This window comes from Arachis hypogaea, chromosome 8 (assembly GCF_003086295.3).
Source record: "Arachis hypogaea cultivar Tifrunner chromosome 8, arahy.Tifrunner.gnm2.J5K5, whole genome shotgun sequence".
Classification (NCBI taxonomy): Eukaryota; Viridiplantae; Streptophyta; class Magnoliopsida; order Fabales; family Fabaceae; genus Arachis; species Arachis hypogaea.
Genome location: NC_092043.1, coordinates 46383677 through 46402097, shown reverse-complemented (window position 1 = coordinate 46402097; position 18421 = coordinate 46383677). Strand labels below are relative to the sequence as shown.

At 25.8% G+C, this 18421-nt stretch overlaps 1 protein-coding gene across 1 annotated transcript; it reads right to left on the bottom strand.

Moving 5' to 3' along the window:
- Nucleotides 1-2295: 2295 nt before the first annotated feature.
- LOC112705429 ((-)-germacrene D synthase-like) lies at nucleotides 2296-13499 on the bottom strand. Its single transcript, XM_029288768.1, has 7 exons — nucleotides 13365-13499; nucleotides 12911-13193; nucleotides 11831-12203; nucleotides 10604-10822; nucleotides 9924-10062; nucleotides 3123-3371; nucleotides 2296-2628 (listed from the first exon to the last, which is right to left on the bottom strand). Exons 1-7 carry the CDS (start codon nucleotides 13497-13499, stop codon nucleotides 2296-2298), a joined length of 1731 nt encoding a protein of 576 aa, XP_029144601.1.
- Between the last annotated feature and the right edge of the window lie 4922 nt (nucleotides 13500-18421).

Below are 18421 nucleotides of genomic sequence, written 5' to 3'. Positions count from 1 at the left end.
ATTAGTATTTATATTTAGTTAATGTTGGAATGCTTTATTTCTTTGTTGGGAAATAAGATCACATGTATTGGCTCTTCAGTTTAATATTTTTTTTTTTTTGAGTCATAGTGATTTAATATTAATTTCCATTTGATACTATTCTAATAAATTAATATACTTCTATGGACCTTTTATATAATATAATAATAATATAATATTAATTACCATTTCTGTTCATACATTTTAGCAATAGATACAACTTGGATGTATATATGAACTGTATTAGGTCAGTAACAATTCATACTTCAAATGCTCTTGAAGTCTAGCAATGAAGAGGGCTATGATCCACTCCTCACTCAGTCCAGTCAAATGGTTAATTGGTTGTTGAGCTCTTCAAACTAACATTGGTATTCTTCCACAAATTCTTCTAGGGCAATGCGGTGATTAGAGAAGACGTTTTTAGCAAAATAAGAATTTAGGACGTCAAGAAAAATCTGTTATTGTTGACTCTTCAACGGTACCATCCATACGCGGCTCCGACAAAATGGAAGGAAAGTACACAGATTCTCTGCTCAACGAAAATGTCAAAAGTTTTAAGATACTCATGAGCTCTGAAGATCCAGTCTTCTACCCCCTGTCCATCAAACATAGGTAAGTTGGCCACCTTCAACTTGCGTGGCCAATCCCCATGAGGGCTTGGTGATCCTGAACCAGAATCAATCATTGATTCCTCCCTTGGCTGAATCTGATCATCTCTCTTAGTCTTTAACTTCATATTCTCGCGGAGAATGTTTTCGATGGTGGTAAGTTGGTATTATGTCTCTACAATGCGCTCATTAGCCTTAACAAGCCTCCGACTCAACATCTCAACTTTGTTTTTGTTAGAGAAAGTGAGTTCCTCCAACCGATTTAGGTGAGTTCCTTCCGCCGTCGTGACCTCTCAACAAAAGCACCAATTGGTACTCCACTTGGTACTCCTTGGCAACGAACCAATAAAATAATTTTAGAATCAACAATTAACACAGAGAATCACAATAACAGGCAATAACCTCAAATAAAAATAATTAACAAAAATATGTGAGAATTACATGGACGATGAAGATAAGATAATAATTCTCTTTTTGAATAAGAGAGACTCCTCAAGGATATATGATATTTTCTATATGTTTTTTATGACTCCATTTCGTGCTGTATATGACTCTATCCACTAGGTTCTCCAGCATTATTCTCCTTCTGTGCATTCCTTTACGCTTTGTAGTCCTTCATCCAAACTGGTTACTTCCTTTTTCTTTTGTTTTTCTGCTCTGGACTTGACTTTCTCGGTCCAATCACCCCTTCATCATCTATAGTTTTCTCTATGGGTCATGATTGGTACTTGGGCTCATATCAAGCCTCTTCTCCAACTGGACTGTTACCCAATTCTAATAAATTAGACTAGATTAAAACTCTCTTGTACAAGTGTGATTTGGATTATAAGTTTTGATTTGGAAGCATTCTCTTACACTATTCCAAATGCAATAAATTAGCCATAGACATTCATTTTGTGAATTTTCTGCTTTGTTGGTTGTTATAGGAATTTAAGGTTGAAGTCCTACAGTTCTAGCCCCAACATGCTCCATGTTACTAGTAGCTAACTATCATGAGGTCTTCCTGTGTTCCGGTCTCAACTACTATTCCCAGTGCTCCAATTTTAGTGACGGCTCCCTGTGTTCCTTCATCACTTTTTGGTGAAACTCCATTAATATTATATTGTCCAACCTCTTTAGCATTAGTCTCACTCTCCCTCTTAATTTTATACTTTGTCTTAATTACTTCTATGTGATTGTCTATGTTGTAGTAAATAGTGAGACTAAGAAAAGCTGAAAAAAGTTTTCGGAGCTATTTTAAAAAATAACTTAGGTGATTGTGCTATTGAATGGTCAAATTTTATCTCTGATAAGCAAAAAGTAGATATTCTAATTTAAATTTTTTTTATATTTGTGATAGCATAATTTTTTTAATAATAAATATTTTTTGAGATTGATTTATCTTATAATAAATAATTTTGAGGACTAGCTAATTTATCTGACAATAATATTTTGAAGGATCAAACGTGTGGCATTTAATATCTGATACGACAACTACCTAAGACAGTTGTGTGAGGAGTTGACGAATAAAGTGGACCAAAAATTAATATGACCTACAGAGTTAAATATTAAAGACTAACAAGTTAATTAATTTTAGTTAGTTAAAAGCTAAAGTATCTAGTTTGAAATATTTTTAGAACCAAAATAAATAAATACTTTATATTAAAAAAAAATTCTCTTACAATTTTGTTTAGGCATATATAAAAGGTTTCATATCCTTCCTTATATTATTGATTGGCACCGGATCAACAAGCAAAGCTTCAATGCATTTCTTCATTTTTCCTTCAGCATGAGTGTAGCAATCTTCATCTTTGTACATCACATCTATAAATCGTGACATGTTGAGAATATTCATTAGAAACTGCCTTGGAACTTCTGTTGGCTTGAGGCATTCTTCATTTATATCCTTCCAAGCATCTGTAACTCCCTTTTGCAATTCTTGAATGGCTTCTTCTTTAGATACACCATAATCTCTCATATAGCATTCTATTATTGAGGTAACATGTTCTCTTTCCTGTTCAAACTGTTCAATGTGATTTAGCTACTAAAATAACTTTCACATGACTAAATATAATAAGGAAAAAATTCCAAAAAAAAATTATACATTAAAATTCAATTATAATATAAATTGAACTTTAAAAAATAATACAATATGCACACAAAAGTCAACACTATATATTTTTGTATAACGAAAATATTTGAAAGACAACAAAAATCAATTTAAAATAGTTCAAAGTTTTTTTTATTATTTTATATTTCTTAATTATTATTAAAATAAATGGGTAATTTTAAATATAATAAGTATGTAATTATAAATACATATATAAAATTTTAGATGTTAAATTAAATAAAATAATTTTAAATTATTATTTTTTTAGTATTATTTTTTATATAAATATATATATATTTTTAAATTTATTTTTCATATATATTTTATACGAATAACTAATTATTATATATACCTAATATGATAGTTAAACTTTTATGTTGTGTTTGTATATTGCACATAAAATATACCTCATTAGAGACAATGTCATCCATGAACCTGCAAATAATTGTGGAAGCTGTAACAATTTTGGGTTTACTTGTTACCCATTTGAAGATGTCTTCTATGGCCATATCTCCCATGCCAATGTAAGAACTTGTCACGAGGAATGGATAAGCAGATGATAATGTTGAGATTTGTATGTACTCTGCTATTGTTGGTATATACTTTTTATTCAACCATTTGGCCTCAGTCATAAAGGCCTGGGTTGTCTTCTGAAGCTGGCATGCCACACATATTATATAACAAAATTATTATTGCTAATTTTTTACAGTATTTTTTAACTCAACAAATTTAGAACAAGTGAATTAATTATTTAATTAAAACAAAATTTAAACTTTTAATATTTATTTATGCAGACGAATAAATTAACTATTTAATTAATTCAAATTGATTATGAATTTAATGCTCAAGCATTTAATGCTCATAATGGGTTATTTCAAAATCCTACGTGCAAAGACTATTTTGCCCTTTGTCTTTTGCGCTTCTTGAGTCAATTTCTTAATCCCCCAATCAGTTTTCCATTTTGCTTTCACTTCATTCCCTTGTTCTTCCCATTTCTGTCTTCTTCTCTCCGAATTTTCTACTACCATTCATGTGTCCTTGCACGTTCGCCCCTTATTGCTTCCTTCCAAATCTCTGCAACTATCTTGGTAAGCACTCATCTTCCACTTTTTGCTCCATATTTGTTTTACCTTCACTGTCTGTGTTCTGTGTGCATGTTGTTTTTCTGATTTTACTCATATGTTAAGTGACGTTAGTGTTAGATAGGTGCATTAGGGGGTTACCATTCCAGGGCTTTAGTTTTAGGCTTTACTTAGGATTTGCTTCGGCCATGCTTGGTTTCAGTTGTTGAATAGGCTAAACGTAGTTCTGGGCCTTTTTCGAACTCTCGACCGCATAGACTAACCGAGTGGTGCCCCCACTGTAGGTATGCCTCGTATCGTCTCACGAGCTTCCACCTTAGGCGTGGGTTACGACCGGTACGCTTGGGTGATCTCTGACGTGAAGGATTTTCCAAATCAGATGGGTGAGGAGGAGTTGACTAAGTTCCGTCAAGTCGAGTACTTGTGCAGCGGGACTGACGAGGAGTCCAATTATGATATTTTCATTCCCGCTCCCAACGAACGGTTATACGAACTCAACCTTCGCTCCTCCCGAGTTGCCGACCGGATCTGGTTCTACAAGGCAATATTTATCCAACTGGGGGTTCGAATTCCTTTCTCTTCTTTTCAAATGGCGCTCCTTAACCGGATCTCCGTGGTGCCATCGCAGTTGCATCCGAACAGTTGGACTTCCATCCGCTGTTTCGAGATGGTGTGTGAATACTTAGAGCTGCCGATATCCGTCGACGTTTTCCTTTATCTATTCAACCTCACGAATCCTTCCAATGAAGGAAAAGCGAGGAAAGGGTTCATGTCCTTCTGATCTACCCAGGGTCGGAAGATTTTTTACTTGTTCGAAGACTCTTACCATGGGTTCAAGGATAAGTACTTCAAAGTGCACCCAGTCAAAGGTCGCCACCCCTTCTGGCTGTCGTTAGAAGGGCAACGCCTCATCCCAACATATTGGAGTTTTGGGGCGGGGTCCAACACTTTTATTAAGGTGACCTACAAGGGGATGTCTGCTGTAGACAAAAAGATTGTCGACGTGTTGTTGGCCATCTTTGGAAAAAACCAAGTGAATCCCACCTTCTTATGGGTGAGAGATTAGACTTTACTCTTTAAAGTGAAATTCAAACTTTAGAGGATCTAAATCCGTGTGTAAAAGTTAGGTTTTAGTGGGGCAGAGAGTAGTGCAGTAGTGCGGGTTAGACATGTTTAGCGGGTGTAGATGAAAAAATTACTAAAAATAATGGGATTTTGGGTTTATTTTTTATTTGAAGTACTAAAAAGTGCGCTTATAAGCGTTTTCAATTTTTGAAATTAAATATTTTTTAAATTAATATAACATATTTTATTTTTTGTTTTTAATTTTTTATTTCATTTTTAAAAAAGAATTTACGTTTTAAATTTTTTTATTAAATAGATAAATTTTTCAAATAAATACAAAAAATTTATGTAAATATCAATGATGTTATATTAAAATAAATAAATTAAAATAATTTGTATTATTTTTTAATTTTAAAATATTTTTATATTTTATAATTTATATTTTCACAACTAAAATCTGACAAATAAATTTAATGTAAATATAAGTTATTATTAGATACTTTGTATATAATAAAATTTATTTAAAGTATAATTTATATAACTATATATATCATATAAATAAATAATAAATAAGTATTTGGCATTTAAATTTTATTTTGTGTATATAATAATTTATTGATTAGTAATAAACTGTTAAATAGAATTCTAATAATCACTTGTCAGGTTAGGAAATGCCATGAAAAACTAAAAATAATAAGGATATATATATGAGATATATTATTTTGTCAATAAAAATGCGTTTGTATATATGATAAATAAACTACCATTTTAAAATATTTTATAGCTTTTTAGTTTAATCTTAATCATCCATATAAACTATTTAATAGGTCATATATATCTAATTTGTATATTCTAATATATTTGTTAGTATTATTTATTAAATTTAATTATAAATATATATATATATATATATATATATTCTTGAAATTTATTCATATATATCCATAGGTACTTATTACTTCTTGTATCAATATAGTTTAGTTATTGAAAATCCTTTATTTATGGGCTTTAATTTTCTAGCTATTTCGAATAATTTATTGTCAGAGTCTAACCCAGTAAATTTTTTTATTAAATATTGGAAAAAAAACTCCATTTTTTTGGGATGAGCAATTTAAAATAAATATTAGCAAAAAAAAAATCTTTAAATTAGTCGTGTTACATTTTTTAGAGAGCTAATCGAATTTCAGGTCGAATCTACAAAAAAAAAATATACTAACTTATTTTGGAAAAAAAAGATGCATCCGTTTGACCCGAGAATTGACCAACTTAATTCGCTATTTTTTCTGATTAATCGAGCTAAGTCATTTAGGCTCTCTTTTCTTATGAGTTTGATTTTAGAGTGAAATACCCATCTATTTAAGTCAGATAAATGAGCTAATCTGACGAATTTAATCTATTTTAGCGATTCTAATTAATTCAAGAGTTATCTCAGTTTAATCTTTATTGAACGAATTCCTAAATGATTCTAATTAATAATTAATAAAACTTGTATGATCATATGAAAATAAATTCTCATTTTACAATATTTTAATTATCTTTTCTATTATATATTTTTTTAGTATATTTTGAAATAAAAAATTATCATTATGCTCTCATTTCTTAAAAATATTTTTTAAATTATATTAATTTTAAACTTCAATTCAAATTAACAGAAAACTTTTCATCAAAAATAACAACAAATTTGTAATTTAATTACGACAAAAATATTTAAAAATTTTTTTGATTTGAGTTGTTTGTGAGATTTTTTAGAATCGACATCTTGCTAGATTATTACACTTCTAATCGATTGTGTTATACTTTCAATCGATTGAATTATCAATAATTACGATTTTTTCTTAGTTTTTACAGATGTAACAGATCAATATATAAAAAATTATTAATTCGTATATTGTCAAAACATTTATGGAGATGACGATTAATAGAAGACCTATTTTATTATTGTTTTATTTTTAATTGTTAATAAATATGATAGATAAATAATAAAATAATAATTTATAAAAAAGAGAATAAATTTTATAATAAATAATCAATAAAGGTTTATTTTATAATTAAAATCAAATAAAGATTATTTAATAATTATTAGAAACTTAAAAACATATTTTATTATCGGAACCATTTAATAGTGCAAAAATGATGAGACCGTCCAATTTTTTGCCTAGCTTCATAATGCTTTTATTTTTTAAAGTTATAATATTTATGTTTGATAAATTAAATTAAAAATAATTTTTAATAAGTACAATTAATAATAAATATATTTAATAAAATATTTTTAAAATTTAAAAATATTATAATAAATATTAATATAAAAATTAAATTTAGATATTAATTAATATATGAAATTATATTAAACTTTTTTATTTTGATAAATAACATGCATGTTATTTTAAAAAAATCTATTTTAGATATTTTTAAAAGTATTTTTATCTTTTAAAAGTACAACCATATAGTATTTTCGATTTACCAAATGCTAAATGAGAGTTTGCATTTTTTAAAACCTCTTGAAATTTTTTTTATCAAATTAGGATAAAAAAATTCAGTTATTAATAAATTTTATTCACTAAAGATTTTCAAAAATTATTAAACTAGTCTTTTTTTTTTCATTTTCAATCAAATTTTGAGTATAAATAAATAAAAATTTTAACAAATTTTGTTATAAGACAATTAAATTTTTAAAAAAATTATTATGAAACAAATTAATCCATTCAAAATAACAAAGAGACCGATCTATTTCATGATAATAATTATTAAGAACATATAAAAGAAATCAAAATTCGTTACGACCAACATGTCTAATCTTAAATTTATTAGATATTGCTCTTTCTATGTTTTATTTACAAAGTAGCGACTAGTGAGGTAGAGGATCTTGGTCTATAGAGTGACTAGTGAGGCAAAGGATCTTGGTCTATAGATAACAGACCAATTACACAATAACGAAGAACGTTATATGATAACCAGAATTTATTATTATTTTTTATTAATTAATTATTAATATTTAAAAATATAGATTAAAATACATATTATTAGATTAGTAAATTAAAAAAAATTAAAATAATAATTAAAAATAATAACCAAAAATATAAATTTTAATGACTCTCTAGTATTTTTTCACAATAATTAAGTATTATATTATAGCATTTTATAAGCAGCAAAGGTTGCAAATTCTATTATTGCAATCTCTAAGTGTAAATAGTTAGATAATTCAATAGTTAGATAATTCAAAAGATAATATATTAACAATCCTGCTAAGTAAACAATGAGAGATACAAATAATGTGAATAACTGGTCGTATTTTAGATCTACTAATCATATTATATTTAATTAATTTAAATTTTTTTTAACCTATTATTTGCATTGATAAAAAAAAAACATTATTCCTCTTTACTTTCTCATATGTTAAATAAGAAAATTCTCCTCTAACTTTATTAGATTATATTTTGCTTAGGCATAAGAGGTTTCCTATCCTTCCTTCTCATATTATTGGCACCGAATTAACAAGCAAAGCTTGAATGCATTTCTTCATTTTGCCTTCAGCATGAGTGTAACAATCTTCATCTTTGTACATCACATCCATAAATCGTGCCAGATTGACAACACGCATTAGAAACAACATTGGAACTTTAGTTGGCTTGAGGCATTCCTCATTTTATATCCTTCCAAGCATCTGTAACTCCCTTTTTCAATTCTTGAATGGCTTCTTCTTTGGATATATCATATTCTCTCATATAGCATTCTATTATTGAGGTAACATGTTCTCTTTTCTGTTCAAGCTGTAAAATATTATGAGATTTAGTTTTTAAAATAATTTTTACATAACTAAAGAATAAGGAAAAACATTCAAAAAATAAATTACTCATTAAAATTTAATTATAAAATTTTAAATGTTAAATTAAATAAAATAATTTTGATTATTGTCTTTCTAGTATTGTTTAATTTAGTGGCTAATTTTTGTATATATATTTAGTATGGTAGTTAAACTTTTATGTTGTGTTTGTATATTGGACATAAATATACCTCATTAGAGACAATGTCATCCATGAACCTGCAAATAATTGTGGAAGCTCTAACAATTTTGGGTTTACTTGTTACCCATTTGAAGATGTCTTCTATGGCCATATCTCCCATGCCAATGTAAGAAACTGTTATTAACAACGGATAACCAGATGATATTGTTGATGTTTGGATGTACTCTGCCATTGTTGGTATATACTTGTTATTCAACCATTTGATCTCCGTCATGTAGGCCTGAATTGTCTTCTGAAGCTGCCATTCAACGCATATTATATAACAAAATCATTATTGATAATAGTGTATTTGGAATATTGTTATTCATACCCTAGTCTAAAACTAGAAGTTAGGTCCAAAAGTAAGATAAAACCCAATTCTACAATTGCTATGCATTTGACTTCTTCGAATCAACTTCAGCACAAAATCTAAACTACACCTACAAATAAGTTCATATATTTAAATATGGAGTCATAGCAATCTCTAGATAAAAGGAGAAATAACTACCTACCTGCTGAATAAAGAGGGGAGGTTACAGGAATGACCACTATATATTTATATGAATGTCTCTTTTGTTTCAGGTATTTTTTAACTCTAATATACTAAAAAATTATCTAAAATTCTTGCTAATTTAAGTGTTAGAGTTCCTTATAGTATCACCTCATATCTCTTCACAAAAAAATCGAATTTTTTACTTAAAAATATCTTAGATCTCACATTCAAATCTAAATTACTGTAGTTCTAGATAAGTCTAGAAACAATTGTGATATGATGAATTCAATTATTTTTATTAAGAATATACATGCTAACAAAAAAAACAAAAGAACTTCATGAAGTATTTAGACTAATTTACCATTAATTTACACGTTGGATGCACTCTATTTTCAAATTGAATAAGTTAAAGAATAAAACAAGTAATATATTATCTAAATCAATTTAGATTAGTTTATTGCTCAACTCAATCGTTTATTTAAGCAAGTGGTGTATATTCAAATTTTATATTGTAAACAACCAAAATAAAAAATAACATATTGTAAAATGGTCAAAAGAGAGTCTTACTTCTTTTATGGCATATTTAATGCAATATACTCTTCCTTGCTTTTCAAGTTCTCGTTCGGCTTCTTCAAAAATCTTGAGGAGAGACACATAAATTAATTTCATGTATTTTGGAAGATCATTCAAACAGCCAATATCCCACCTGGAATGAAACAACTTAAAAAGTTTAATTTGGTACCAATAATATCACAAATCTCCTGACCATTAATTCCAAATTAAATTTCAAATCTTAAAACTAAGAAAGGCATGATATTTTCCTTAAGAATTTCAGATATGAAGAAATAAAGGTTTTGGTTGTTGACTATGTTGGATGTTTTTTTACTTTAGCTCTTTAAAAGAAAAAATTAGAAAAATTTTGGAAAAATGCACAAATGGTTGGAAACTGAAATTGATGGAGTTGCAACCTCAATAGATTTTTTAAGAATTTTGAAATTAATAAAAAGAAAAAAATCCAAAATTGATTTAAATTGATAATAAACTAATGAAATTAATAAATTGCATTAACTCTGTTAATAAATGAAAGAGTTATGAAAGAGAGAAAAAAACTAAAAAAAGAGTGAGAATCTAAAGAAAATAGAAAAATTGATATCATAATTAATTTTATTTAAAGTTAGAGTATAAAATATTAGGTTGGCTTCCTAGCATAACAAAAAATATTGTCTATTTATAATTTCTTTCCCAACCTTTCAATTGCCTCAGTGAAAAGTTTTAGTTCATCTATAGTTCCATAAGCATCGTATGTATCATCAATAATTGACGTAAGAGCCAATAATTTTGTCAATAATTTTCTAGCTTGAGAATATTGGGGCTCAAAATAAACTGCCAGAACCCAATTAAAACATTCCACAATTCTGTCTCGAGCATACGGAAAATTTGTAGCAACATCAAGCTTCTTCCACCACCTAAAATTAAAGAACAACAACACAATAACAATGACAATAAGAACAAGAAGCATTCTTGGAAAACAATATAATAACAAGGTTATAAATTATAATATGGTGTGTTTAGTTAAATAAATAAATTTAGTGATTAATTCGGTTAAGTAGACTACTTAAGAGAGAATAAAAAATATTTATTTAATAATTAGCAAAAATTTGCACCTCCAAAATTCAAACATTATGAAATTAAAAATCAAAATGAAATTATCTAATTAATTATATTATATGTATATTAAAATTAAACATCAAATTAGTCACATATATAAAATATATATTAAAAATAAATTATATAATAATATATATTTAAAACGAAAATATAATGACTAATTTGTTAGCTAATTTTTGTTGTGCACATCAGATTTTTGTTATCTAAAATATGTATTAAGTTATTGTTGACTGTTTTAATTTAATTTTGTTGTTTTCCCACATTTATGTTATTGATGCAAAACTATTGAGGAAAAGAAATCTTTTTACAAAATATATGATTTTTTGTTTGGATTTATTTCAATAATTTTTTCTTATTTTTATCTTGTAATAACTTTTTGTTTTCCTTTGTTTTGTTAATTTCATTAAACATGACAATATATATTAGTACAGAAATTAAAACACAGCTCACATAACTAATAAAATATGAGAAATGTTACAGTATTATCAAAATTGATTATTATTTTTTATTATTATTTTTATTTATTAATCTAATTTTTTTAGTTTAGTAATTAATAATATACTTTACTCTATATTTTTAAATATTAATAACTAACTAAAAAATAATAAAAATAATAAATTCTGACATCATAAATTTTATCAACAATTGACTAAATTGCTATAACATAAACATTTTAAAAAATAAACTAACAGTCTAACTACATTTCAAGCTTTTGTGGAACAATATAAACATTTAACCAAAATGATGGATTTGAAACTTATTTAACCGATGATGATTTTGTGGTAATTAAAAATTAAAGAGCTTACTTGCAAATGTTGCCAACTTCTTTCCGATGCAAGTTTTGTAGGAAATTAAAATCTAATTTTGCAAGAGTGAGGAGAGTATGATTATGGGTTGGATCTTCTTCATATATTGAAATAAAACGCCGTGCCTCCAATCTCGGCAAACCTTGGTGTAAAGATTGACCTAAACTATAGTTGACTTGTGCTGCAAGAGAAGCCTTCAATTGGGTTGCAATGGATTTAAGTTGAGTGGAAGTGAATGCATAAGCTTCATCTAATATCTCTTCTCCATGAATTCTGACATGACATGCTTCATACAATTCTAGCAATCCTTCCACATCCTTCACAAGTTTTTCACTAAAGTTTCCATTCTCGTCCTTGTATTTGTTGAACACATCTGAATATTGTTCCATACAACAATCAAAATATTTAAGAAAAAGTTTAAGAAGTCATCGATATTAATTCAGCCAACTAATTTAAAATCAACCAATAATTAGAAAGAAATGAACATTAAGAAGAAACAAGTTAAACTAAAATAATAAAAACATCTAAAACTTTAAAAAAGAAATATTTGAAAGTGAAATAAAATAAAACTAATTCAGGATAAAAAAATTTAAAATTTAGAATTTAACGTTTAAAAATTAGAATTTAAAATTTAGGATTTATAGTTTAGAATTTAGAGTTAGTGGGGTCGGTGCCAATAACAACCGGTGATTATTGTTAGTGAAATTGTAGTGCTTGAAAGAAGAAGAAATAAGTAAAGAAAAATGAAAAAGTAATTTAAAAAAAATAGTGAGTGAGTGAATTTACAGAGAATCAATTTTTAGTCAACTAATATTAGTCAATTTTAGTGTTTAGATTTATAATTTATAATTTAAGATTTGAAGTTAAAGCTAATTTAGTGTTTTAATTAATATTGCTAACTATAAATAAACAAAAAAATAAAAAAAAGAGAGATAGACAAAATCAAAAAGCAAAAAGTTTAATAATGACTAAAATCAAAATACCCTAATATTATGTATTATAGCATACAAAAATTATATTAAGGTTATTTTAAGCCAAAATATAAAAGTAACCTAAAAAGAATAGGAATAAGGTATATACTTGGTGAAACGTGATATCCTTGTTGCCTTAATAACCTAAAAAGCAAAGCAAGTAAGCGAAGGTTATCTTCAACAATTATTATTTCTCCATTTTTGGTATAATTCTTGTGAATTTGTTGTAGCACTTCATCAATCTCGCTTTCAAAGTGATAATGAATGCCCAAATGACATATTAAATCAATCAAGTTAACTATTTCTTCAATGGGCTTAGAGACATCAATAAGCATCTTGGCAACTTGTTTCTTCAGTTTTTCAATTTGTGCCTTCGTTTCATCATCAAATTCCTGCATTATATCCATATGTTGAAAGTCTTAATAAAGAAACAAAATAATAAAATAAAAGATACATATACCTAAATGCTTATATGTGTATAAATATATGTAAATTTTAAAATACCATAATCACTATAGCTACCAATAACATAGATATATATATTAGAATATATACATATATACCATGGATTCTGAAGCATATTGAAGGAAATGATCCTTCCAAATACTAGGATGATAATTTGCGGTGTTCCGATCACGCGTGTTGAATTTTGCATCAGGTTTGAAGCAATGAAGTACTGAACTGTTAGTATTAGACATCCTTGATTTTTTTTTTTTTTATGTGGATTGGATTCTATGTTATAACTTCTATAATAGATACCCTTAATATATATAAAGATGGAACAAGTTTTAAAATTCCGTGCCATACAGGGTATAAAATTATAAAAGGAATGATAAAGGGTAATCAAAATTTATTATTTTTATTCATTAATTAGTTATTAATATTTAAAAATATAGAATAAAATATATTAATAAATTATTAAACTAAAAAAAATTATTTTGTGTATGTAATAATTTATTGATTAATAATAAATCATTAAATGTATTTCAGTACCGTAGTGGATTAGTCTTTGTCTTGTTGAACAGGAAGATATCCTAAAAAAAAAAAATAAATTACTAGACTAAAAGAACTATACTAAAGGAATTGAGTTAATAGCTAAGCTAAGTAATGATTAAAAATAAGAAATTCTAATACTCTTTTATATCATATTTCTCTAATTATAATTTATAATAGATAAAATAAATTAATATGCATTTTATATAAAGAGTTTGTTTAGGTGCAATTAAGTTGATAAAAATTATTTTTTTATTTTATTTTTAAGTATGTTTGATAAATTTTTAATGATAAAAATAAAAATACTAAAAAAATAATTTTTTTATAAGTTATAATCTACATTTTTTTAAAAATATCTTTATATTTAAAAAATAGATATTTTTACATAATAAATAAATAAAAATATATTTTAATATTATTGTATTTAAACATAATTAATAGATAAAATAATCTATTTATATAAAATTTTTAAATATAAAATTATTTTTATTTTTTAAAAAATATTTAAAAAAATAACTCAAAAAAAATATTTTTTAAAAACTCAACCAGAGAAGTTTAAATTATAACTACATAGGTTTTAAAAATCTAATGAGCATTTTTAATAGAAAACGAAAAATATGATATATGGTTGTTGGAAACAATAATTAAAGTAGAACTTGTTATAATTTTGTTGGTATATGTACAAAAAATATATATTAACTTACATCACTACAAAAAATTACTGGAAGAGCGACCAATTTTAATGGTCACTAAAACTTTGGTCATAAATTTAAAAATAGTAATAAATTTTGGTTGTTAGTGACCGATTTTCAATCATTGCTACCAAATTAGTACTAAACGATATTGGTGACTAAATCGGTCGCTAATAAAATTGATCGCTAAATAGCGACCACTTTTTTTATCGCTAAATTGGTCGCTGAGAGAATTGGTTGCTAAATAGCGACCAACTTTTCGGTCGCTAAATTGGTTGCTGATAAAATCGGTTATTAAATCGGTCGCTGATGTCTAATTTAAAAATCTAAAACTGGTAATTAAATAAGTAACTGAATGTAATTTAGCAATCGATTTAACGACCAAAATTTTTTTTGTCTTAGAAATTCTATATCAGTTACTAAATCAGTCGCTATTAACAACTAATTTTTTCAGTCACTAAAATCGGTTGCTATTCTAATAATTTTTTGTAGTAGATAAATTAATTTTAATTTATTAATTGAAAAATCAAACAAATAAAAATTAAAAAATTTTGATAAGAAATAGAAATCATTAATGATAATAAATTACAATTATTTTTTTATTATTTCTATCAGTGATGATCTACGTTAGTATGCCATATCATTACATCTTTAATGAAAAATACTAAAAAAATTAATTTAAATAACCGATGTTGACTAAATTAACTACTAAACTAAAACTTTAAAAACAGTTTAAAGCACGAATAATTTCAAACACCAATATGAATATTTACTGTAAGGAGATTTAATCATAATTCACGCACATGTTTTTTACTTAAATATTGAAGACATGCCTGCCATTTAATTTTGAGTACCACTTGTTGTTTCGTATAAGAAATTTTCTATAGCACTAACGTGTCTATCATTTAATGTTCATCCTGGATTTATGATAGAAATGTAGTCATCAATTTCACAGACATTATACCATAGCCATCTTAAACGTCATCTCTTTTATTATATTTAATTATTTATAACCTAACAATGTTTTTTTCCCTTTTTCATCATTTCACCCCAAAAATCCTATTGGTAAAAAATTAAAGAATAAATTACTAAAAATGTATTTGAATTTTTTTATCGACGAAAATATTTTCAAATAATTTAAAAACGTGTTAAAAATATTCAATGATAAATATGTATTTTAAAAATATTTTAGAGATTGAATTTTAATGCAATTATTTACAAGTATGATTAAAAAATTGACATATTTTTATTTTTAAAATTTAATATTTTTTTAAGTATATTTCTTTGGTGACTTTTTGTTAATAATTAATAATACTTTTAAAAAATGAAAAAATATTTAGATAAATTTTTTATCCACGTTTTTGTGTATATTTTTTAAATAATTACTTAAATATTCCTATAAAATTTTAGATCAAATGTATACGTCATTTGTCAAATACAAAAGTCATTTTCTATTTATAAAAAAATATTTTTTTGGACATTTTTGTCTGAGTTTTTAAATTATTTGAAGACATTTCTGTCGAAAAAGAATTCAAATACATTTTTGTCCGTAACAAAATTATTTGAGTACATTTTTAGTAGTTAATGTTGGCAAGTTTAGATTTAGGATTAACTTTTAAAATAGTATCTAAAATTTGCATCGCTGAAAAAATAACCTAAAATAATGAAAACGATAAATAAATTTTAAAAATTAAAAAGCGCAATAAAAATAACTAAATATTCATAAAAATAACTAGATATTCATATATATATATATATATATATATATATATATATATATATAAAAGACTTTAGATATTAGATTTTGATGTAATTTTTTTTAAATATTATTAGAAAAATAATTTTTTTTATCTTTAAAATTAGTACTTTTATATCAAGTGAATTTTTTTGAAAAATTATTGTAAATGACTAAATTTTTATTGGAAAAAATAGAGATAAAATTTTGCTTCAATTTTTTGTATATTTTTAAATAATTTTTCAAATGTTGTCACAAAAATTCAAATAAATGGATAAGTTGTTTGTTAAATACAAAAAAATTTGTCGTTTATAAAAATATAGTATTTATTAGTTATTTTTATCACATTTTTAAATTATTTAAAAATTTATTTATTGTTTATATTTTTAAAGATGATTTTTATTAAAAGTATAAATTTTTAAATACTATTTTAATAGCTTTTGGTTAGATTTAACAAAAACAATGAAGTTATATTATGATCTATAATAGAAGTAATATTTAGGAGACTACTGAAAGAATTGAAAATTTTGTGTAATTTAATTAAAGTATTTTATGTAATGAATAGAAAATTGTAAATTTCAGCTCAGCTGGTTTAATTTATGATTGACAATAATTTAATATTAAAAAAATTTATAATATATAAGTATGTTATTTTAATTAAAAAATTTAATTAATTAAATCATATATTTTTTATTTTTGTGTAAAAAATACATTTATTTAATATGTTATTATTTTAATATTATGTGAAAATGAATAAATATTAAAATCATTTAACTTTTATATATATATATATATATATATTTATTATTCAATTAGGATTTATTATAAAAATTAAACCCTTTTTCATATGATAATAGATGCATGTAAGAATTAAGGGGAAAAAAATAAAAGAAACAATAAAAAAATCGTTGAATAAAATGGTTAGAAGAAAAGTTAAAAAATAGAAGAAATAATAAAGATAAGGTTTACTGAACAAAATAATTGTTCCATAAAAATTTACCAATCAATAAGTCAATTATTAAATTCGAGACACGTATAATATACACTAAGTTTCAAATTTTTTGGGGGCCATGGCTCCCACTCACTCGCCCTTGAAATTTGTACGTGTTCATTCTTAGCTTCACATTTTGTATATGCTAAAATTAAAATCATAAGGTGTCTAACTCATCAATTTTTGCTTCCTGAGGTACCAGACATAAAAATTTTATGTCCTCCTACTTATTTGTATTATGTATGGAGAAATTATCTCAAATTATTTCGGTGACAGTAAATCATAAACTTTAGAAACACTATTTCACATTTACTTTGCATATGATAAATTATTGTTTAAAAAAATGTTCTTATATCAGGTTGAGATAGTGAAAGATATTTTAGACACATTTTACTAAAGTTTAAATTAGAAGATACATTATAAAAAATCAAGTATCTTTTTTTCTGACAATGTATGTTTCACGAAAAAACTGGAACTGAATAGAACTTTGGGGAAAAGGCTGATGTCCAATTTGGACAAATATTTGAGAGTCTCCTTACTGTATAATCATAAAAAAAAAAAAGATTTTCAGTTCATTCTTGATAGAATGGCATCTCGACTTAGTATTTGGAAGGTCCAAAACTTCTCTCTTGCGAAGAGGGTCACTTTGGCTTAATCAGCCTTGGCAACTATCCCTATCTCATGCAAACAATGAGGCTGCCACTTAGTGTGTGTGACAAGATTGATCAAGTCTATATAATTTCGTGTGGGGCGGTAACAGGGCAGGTAGCAAGGTTCATTTGGTTAGTTGGAAAAAACTATGTTTGCCAAAAAAGTTCAGCGGCTTAATGTTCAGACTGGCCAGAGTAGTAAATAATGCTTTTTCCAGAAAGAAATACTTTTTACTGAAAAAAACCATGTCCATCATTAAGAAGTTTCAATTTTGTTCAAATGCTTGGAAGGATATCATTCAAGTATGGCCCAAATTTGAAAGGAATTTGGTATGACGGACCAATGATGGTGATAGCCCTCGGTTTTGGAAAGATCATTAGATCTCGGGCATGAATAAATTTAAAGACTTTGCTCAATTAGATATATTGGAGGATATGCTGAACGACATGGTTAGTGATTATGCAATGAACGACAATTGGGATTTGGGTCATATTGAGGCAGTTTTAGGAGAGGATTGAGTCCCTGTTTTCTCATCCTTGAAGAAGCAAACTTAGGAGA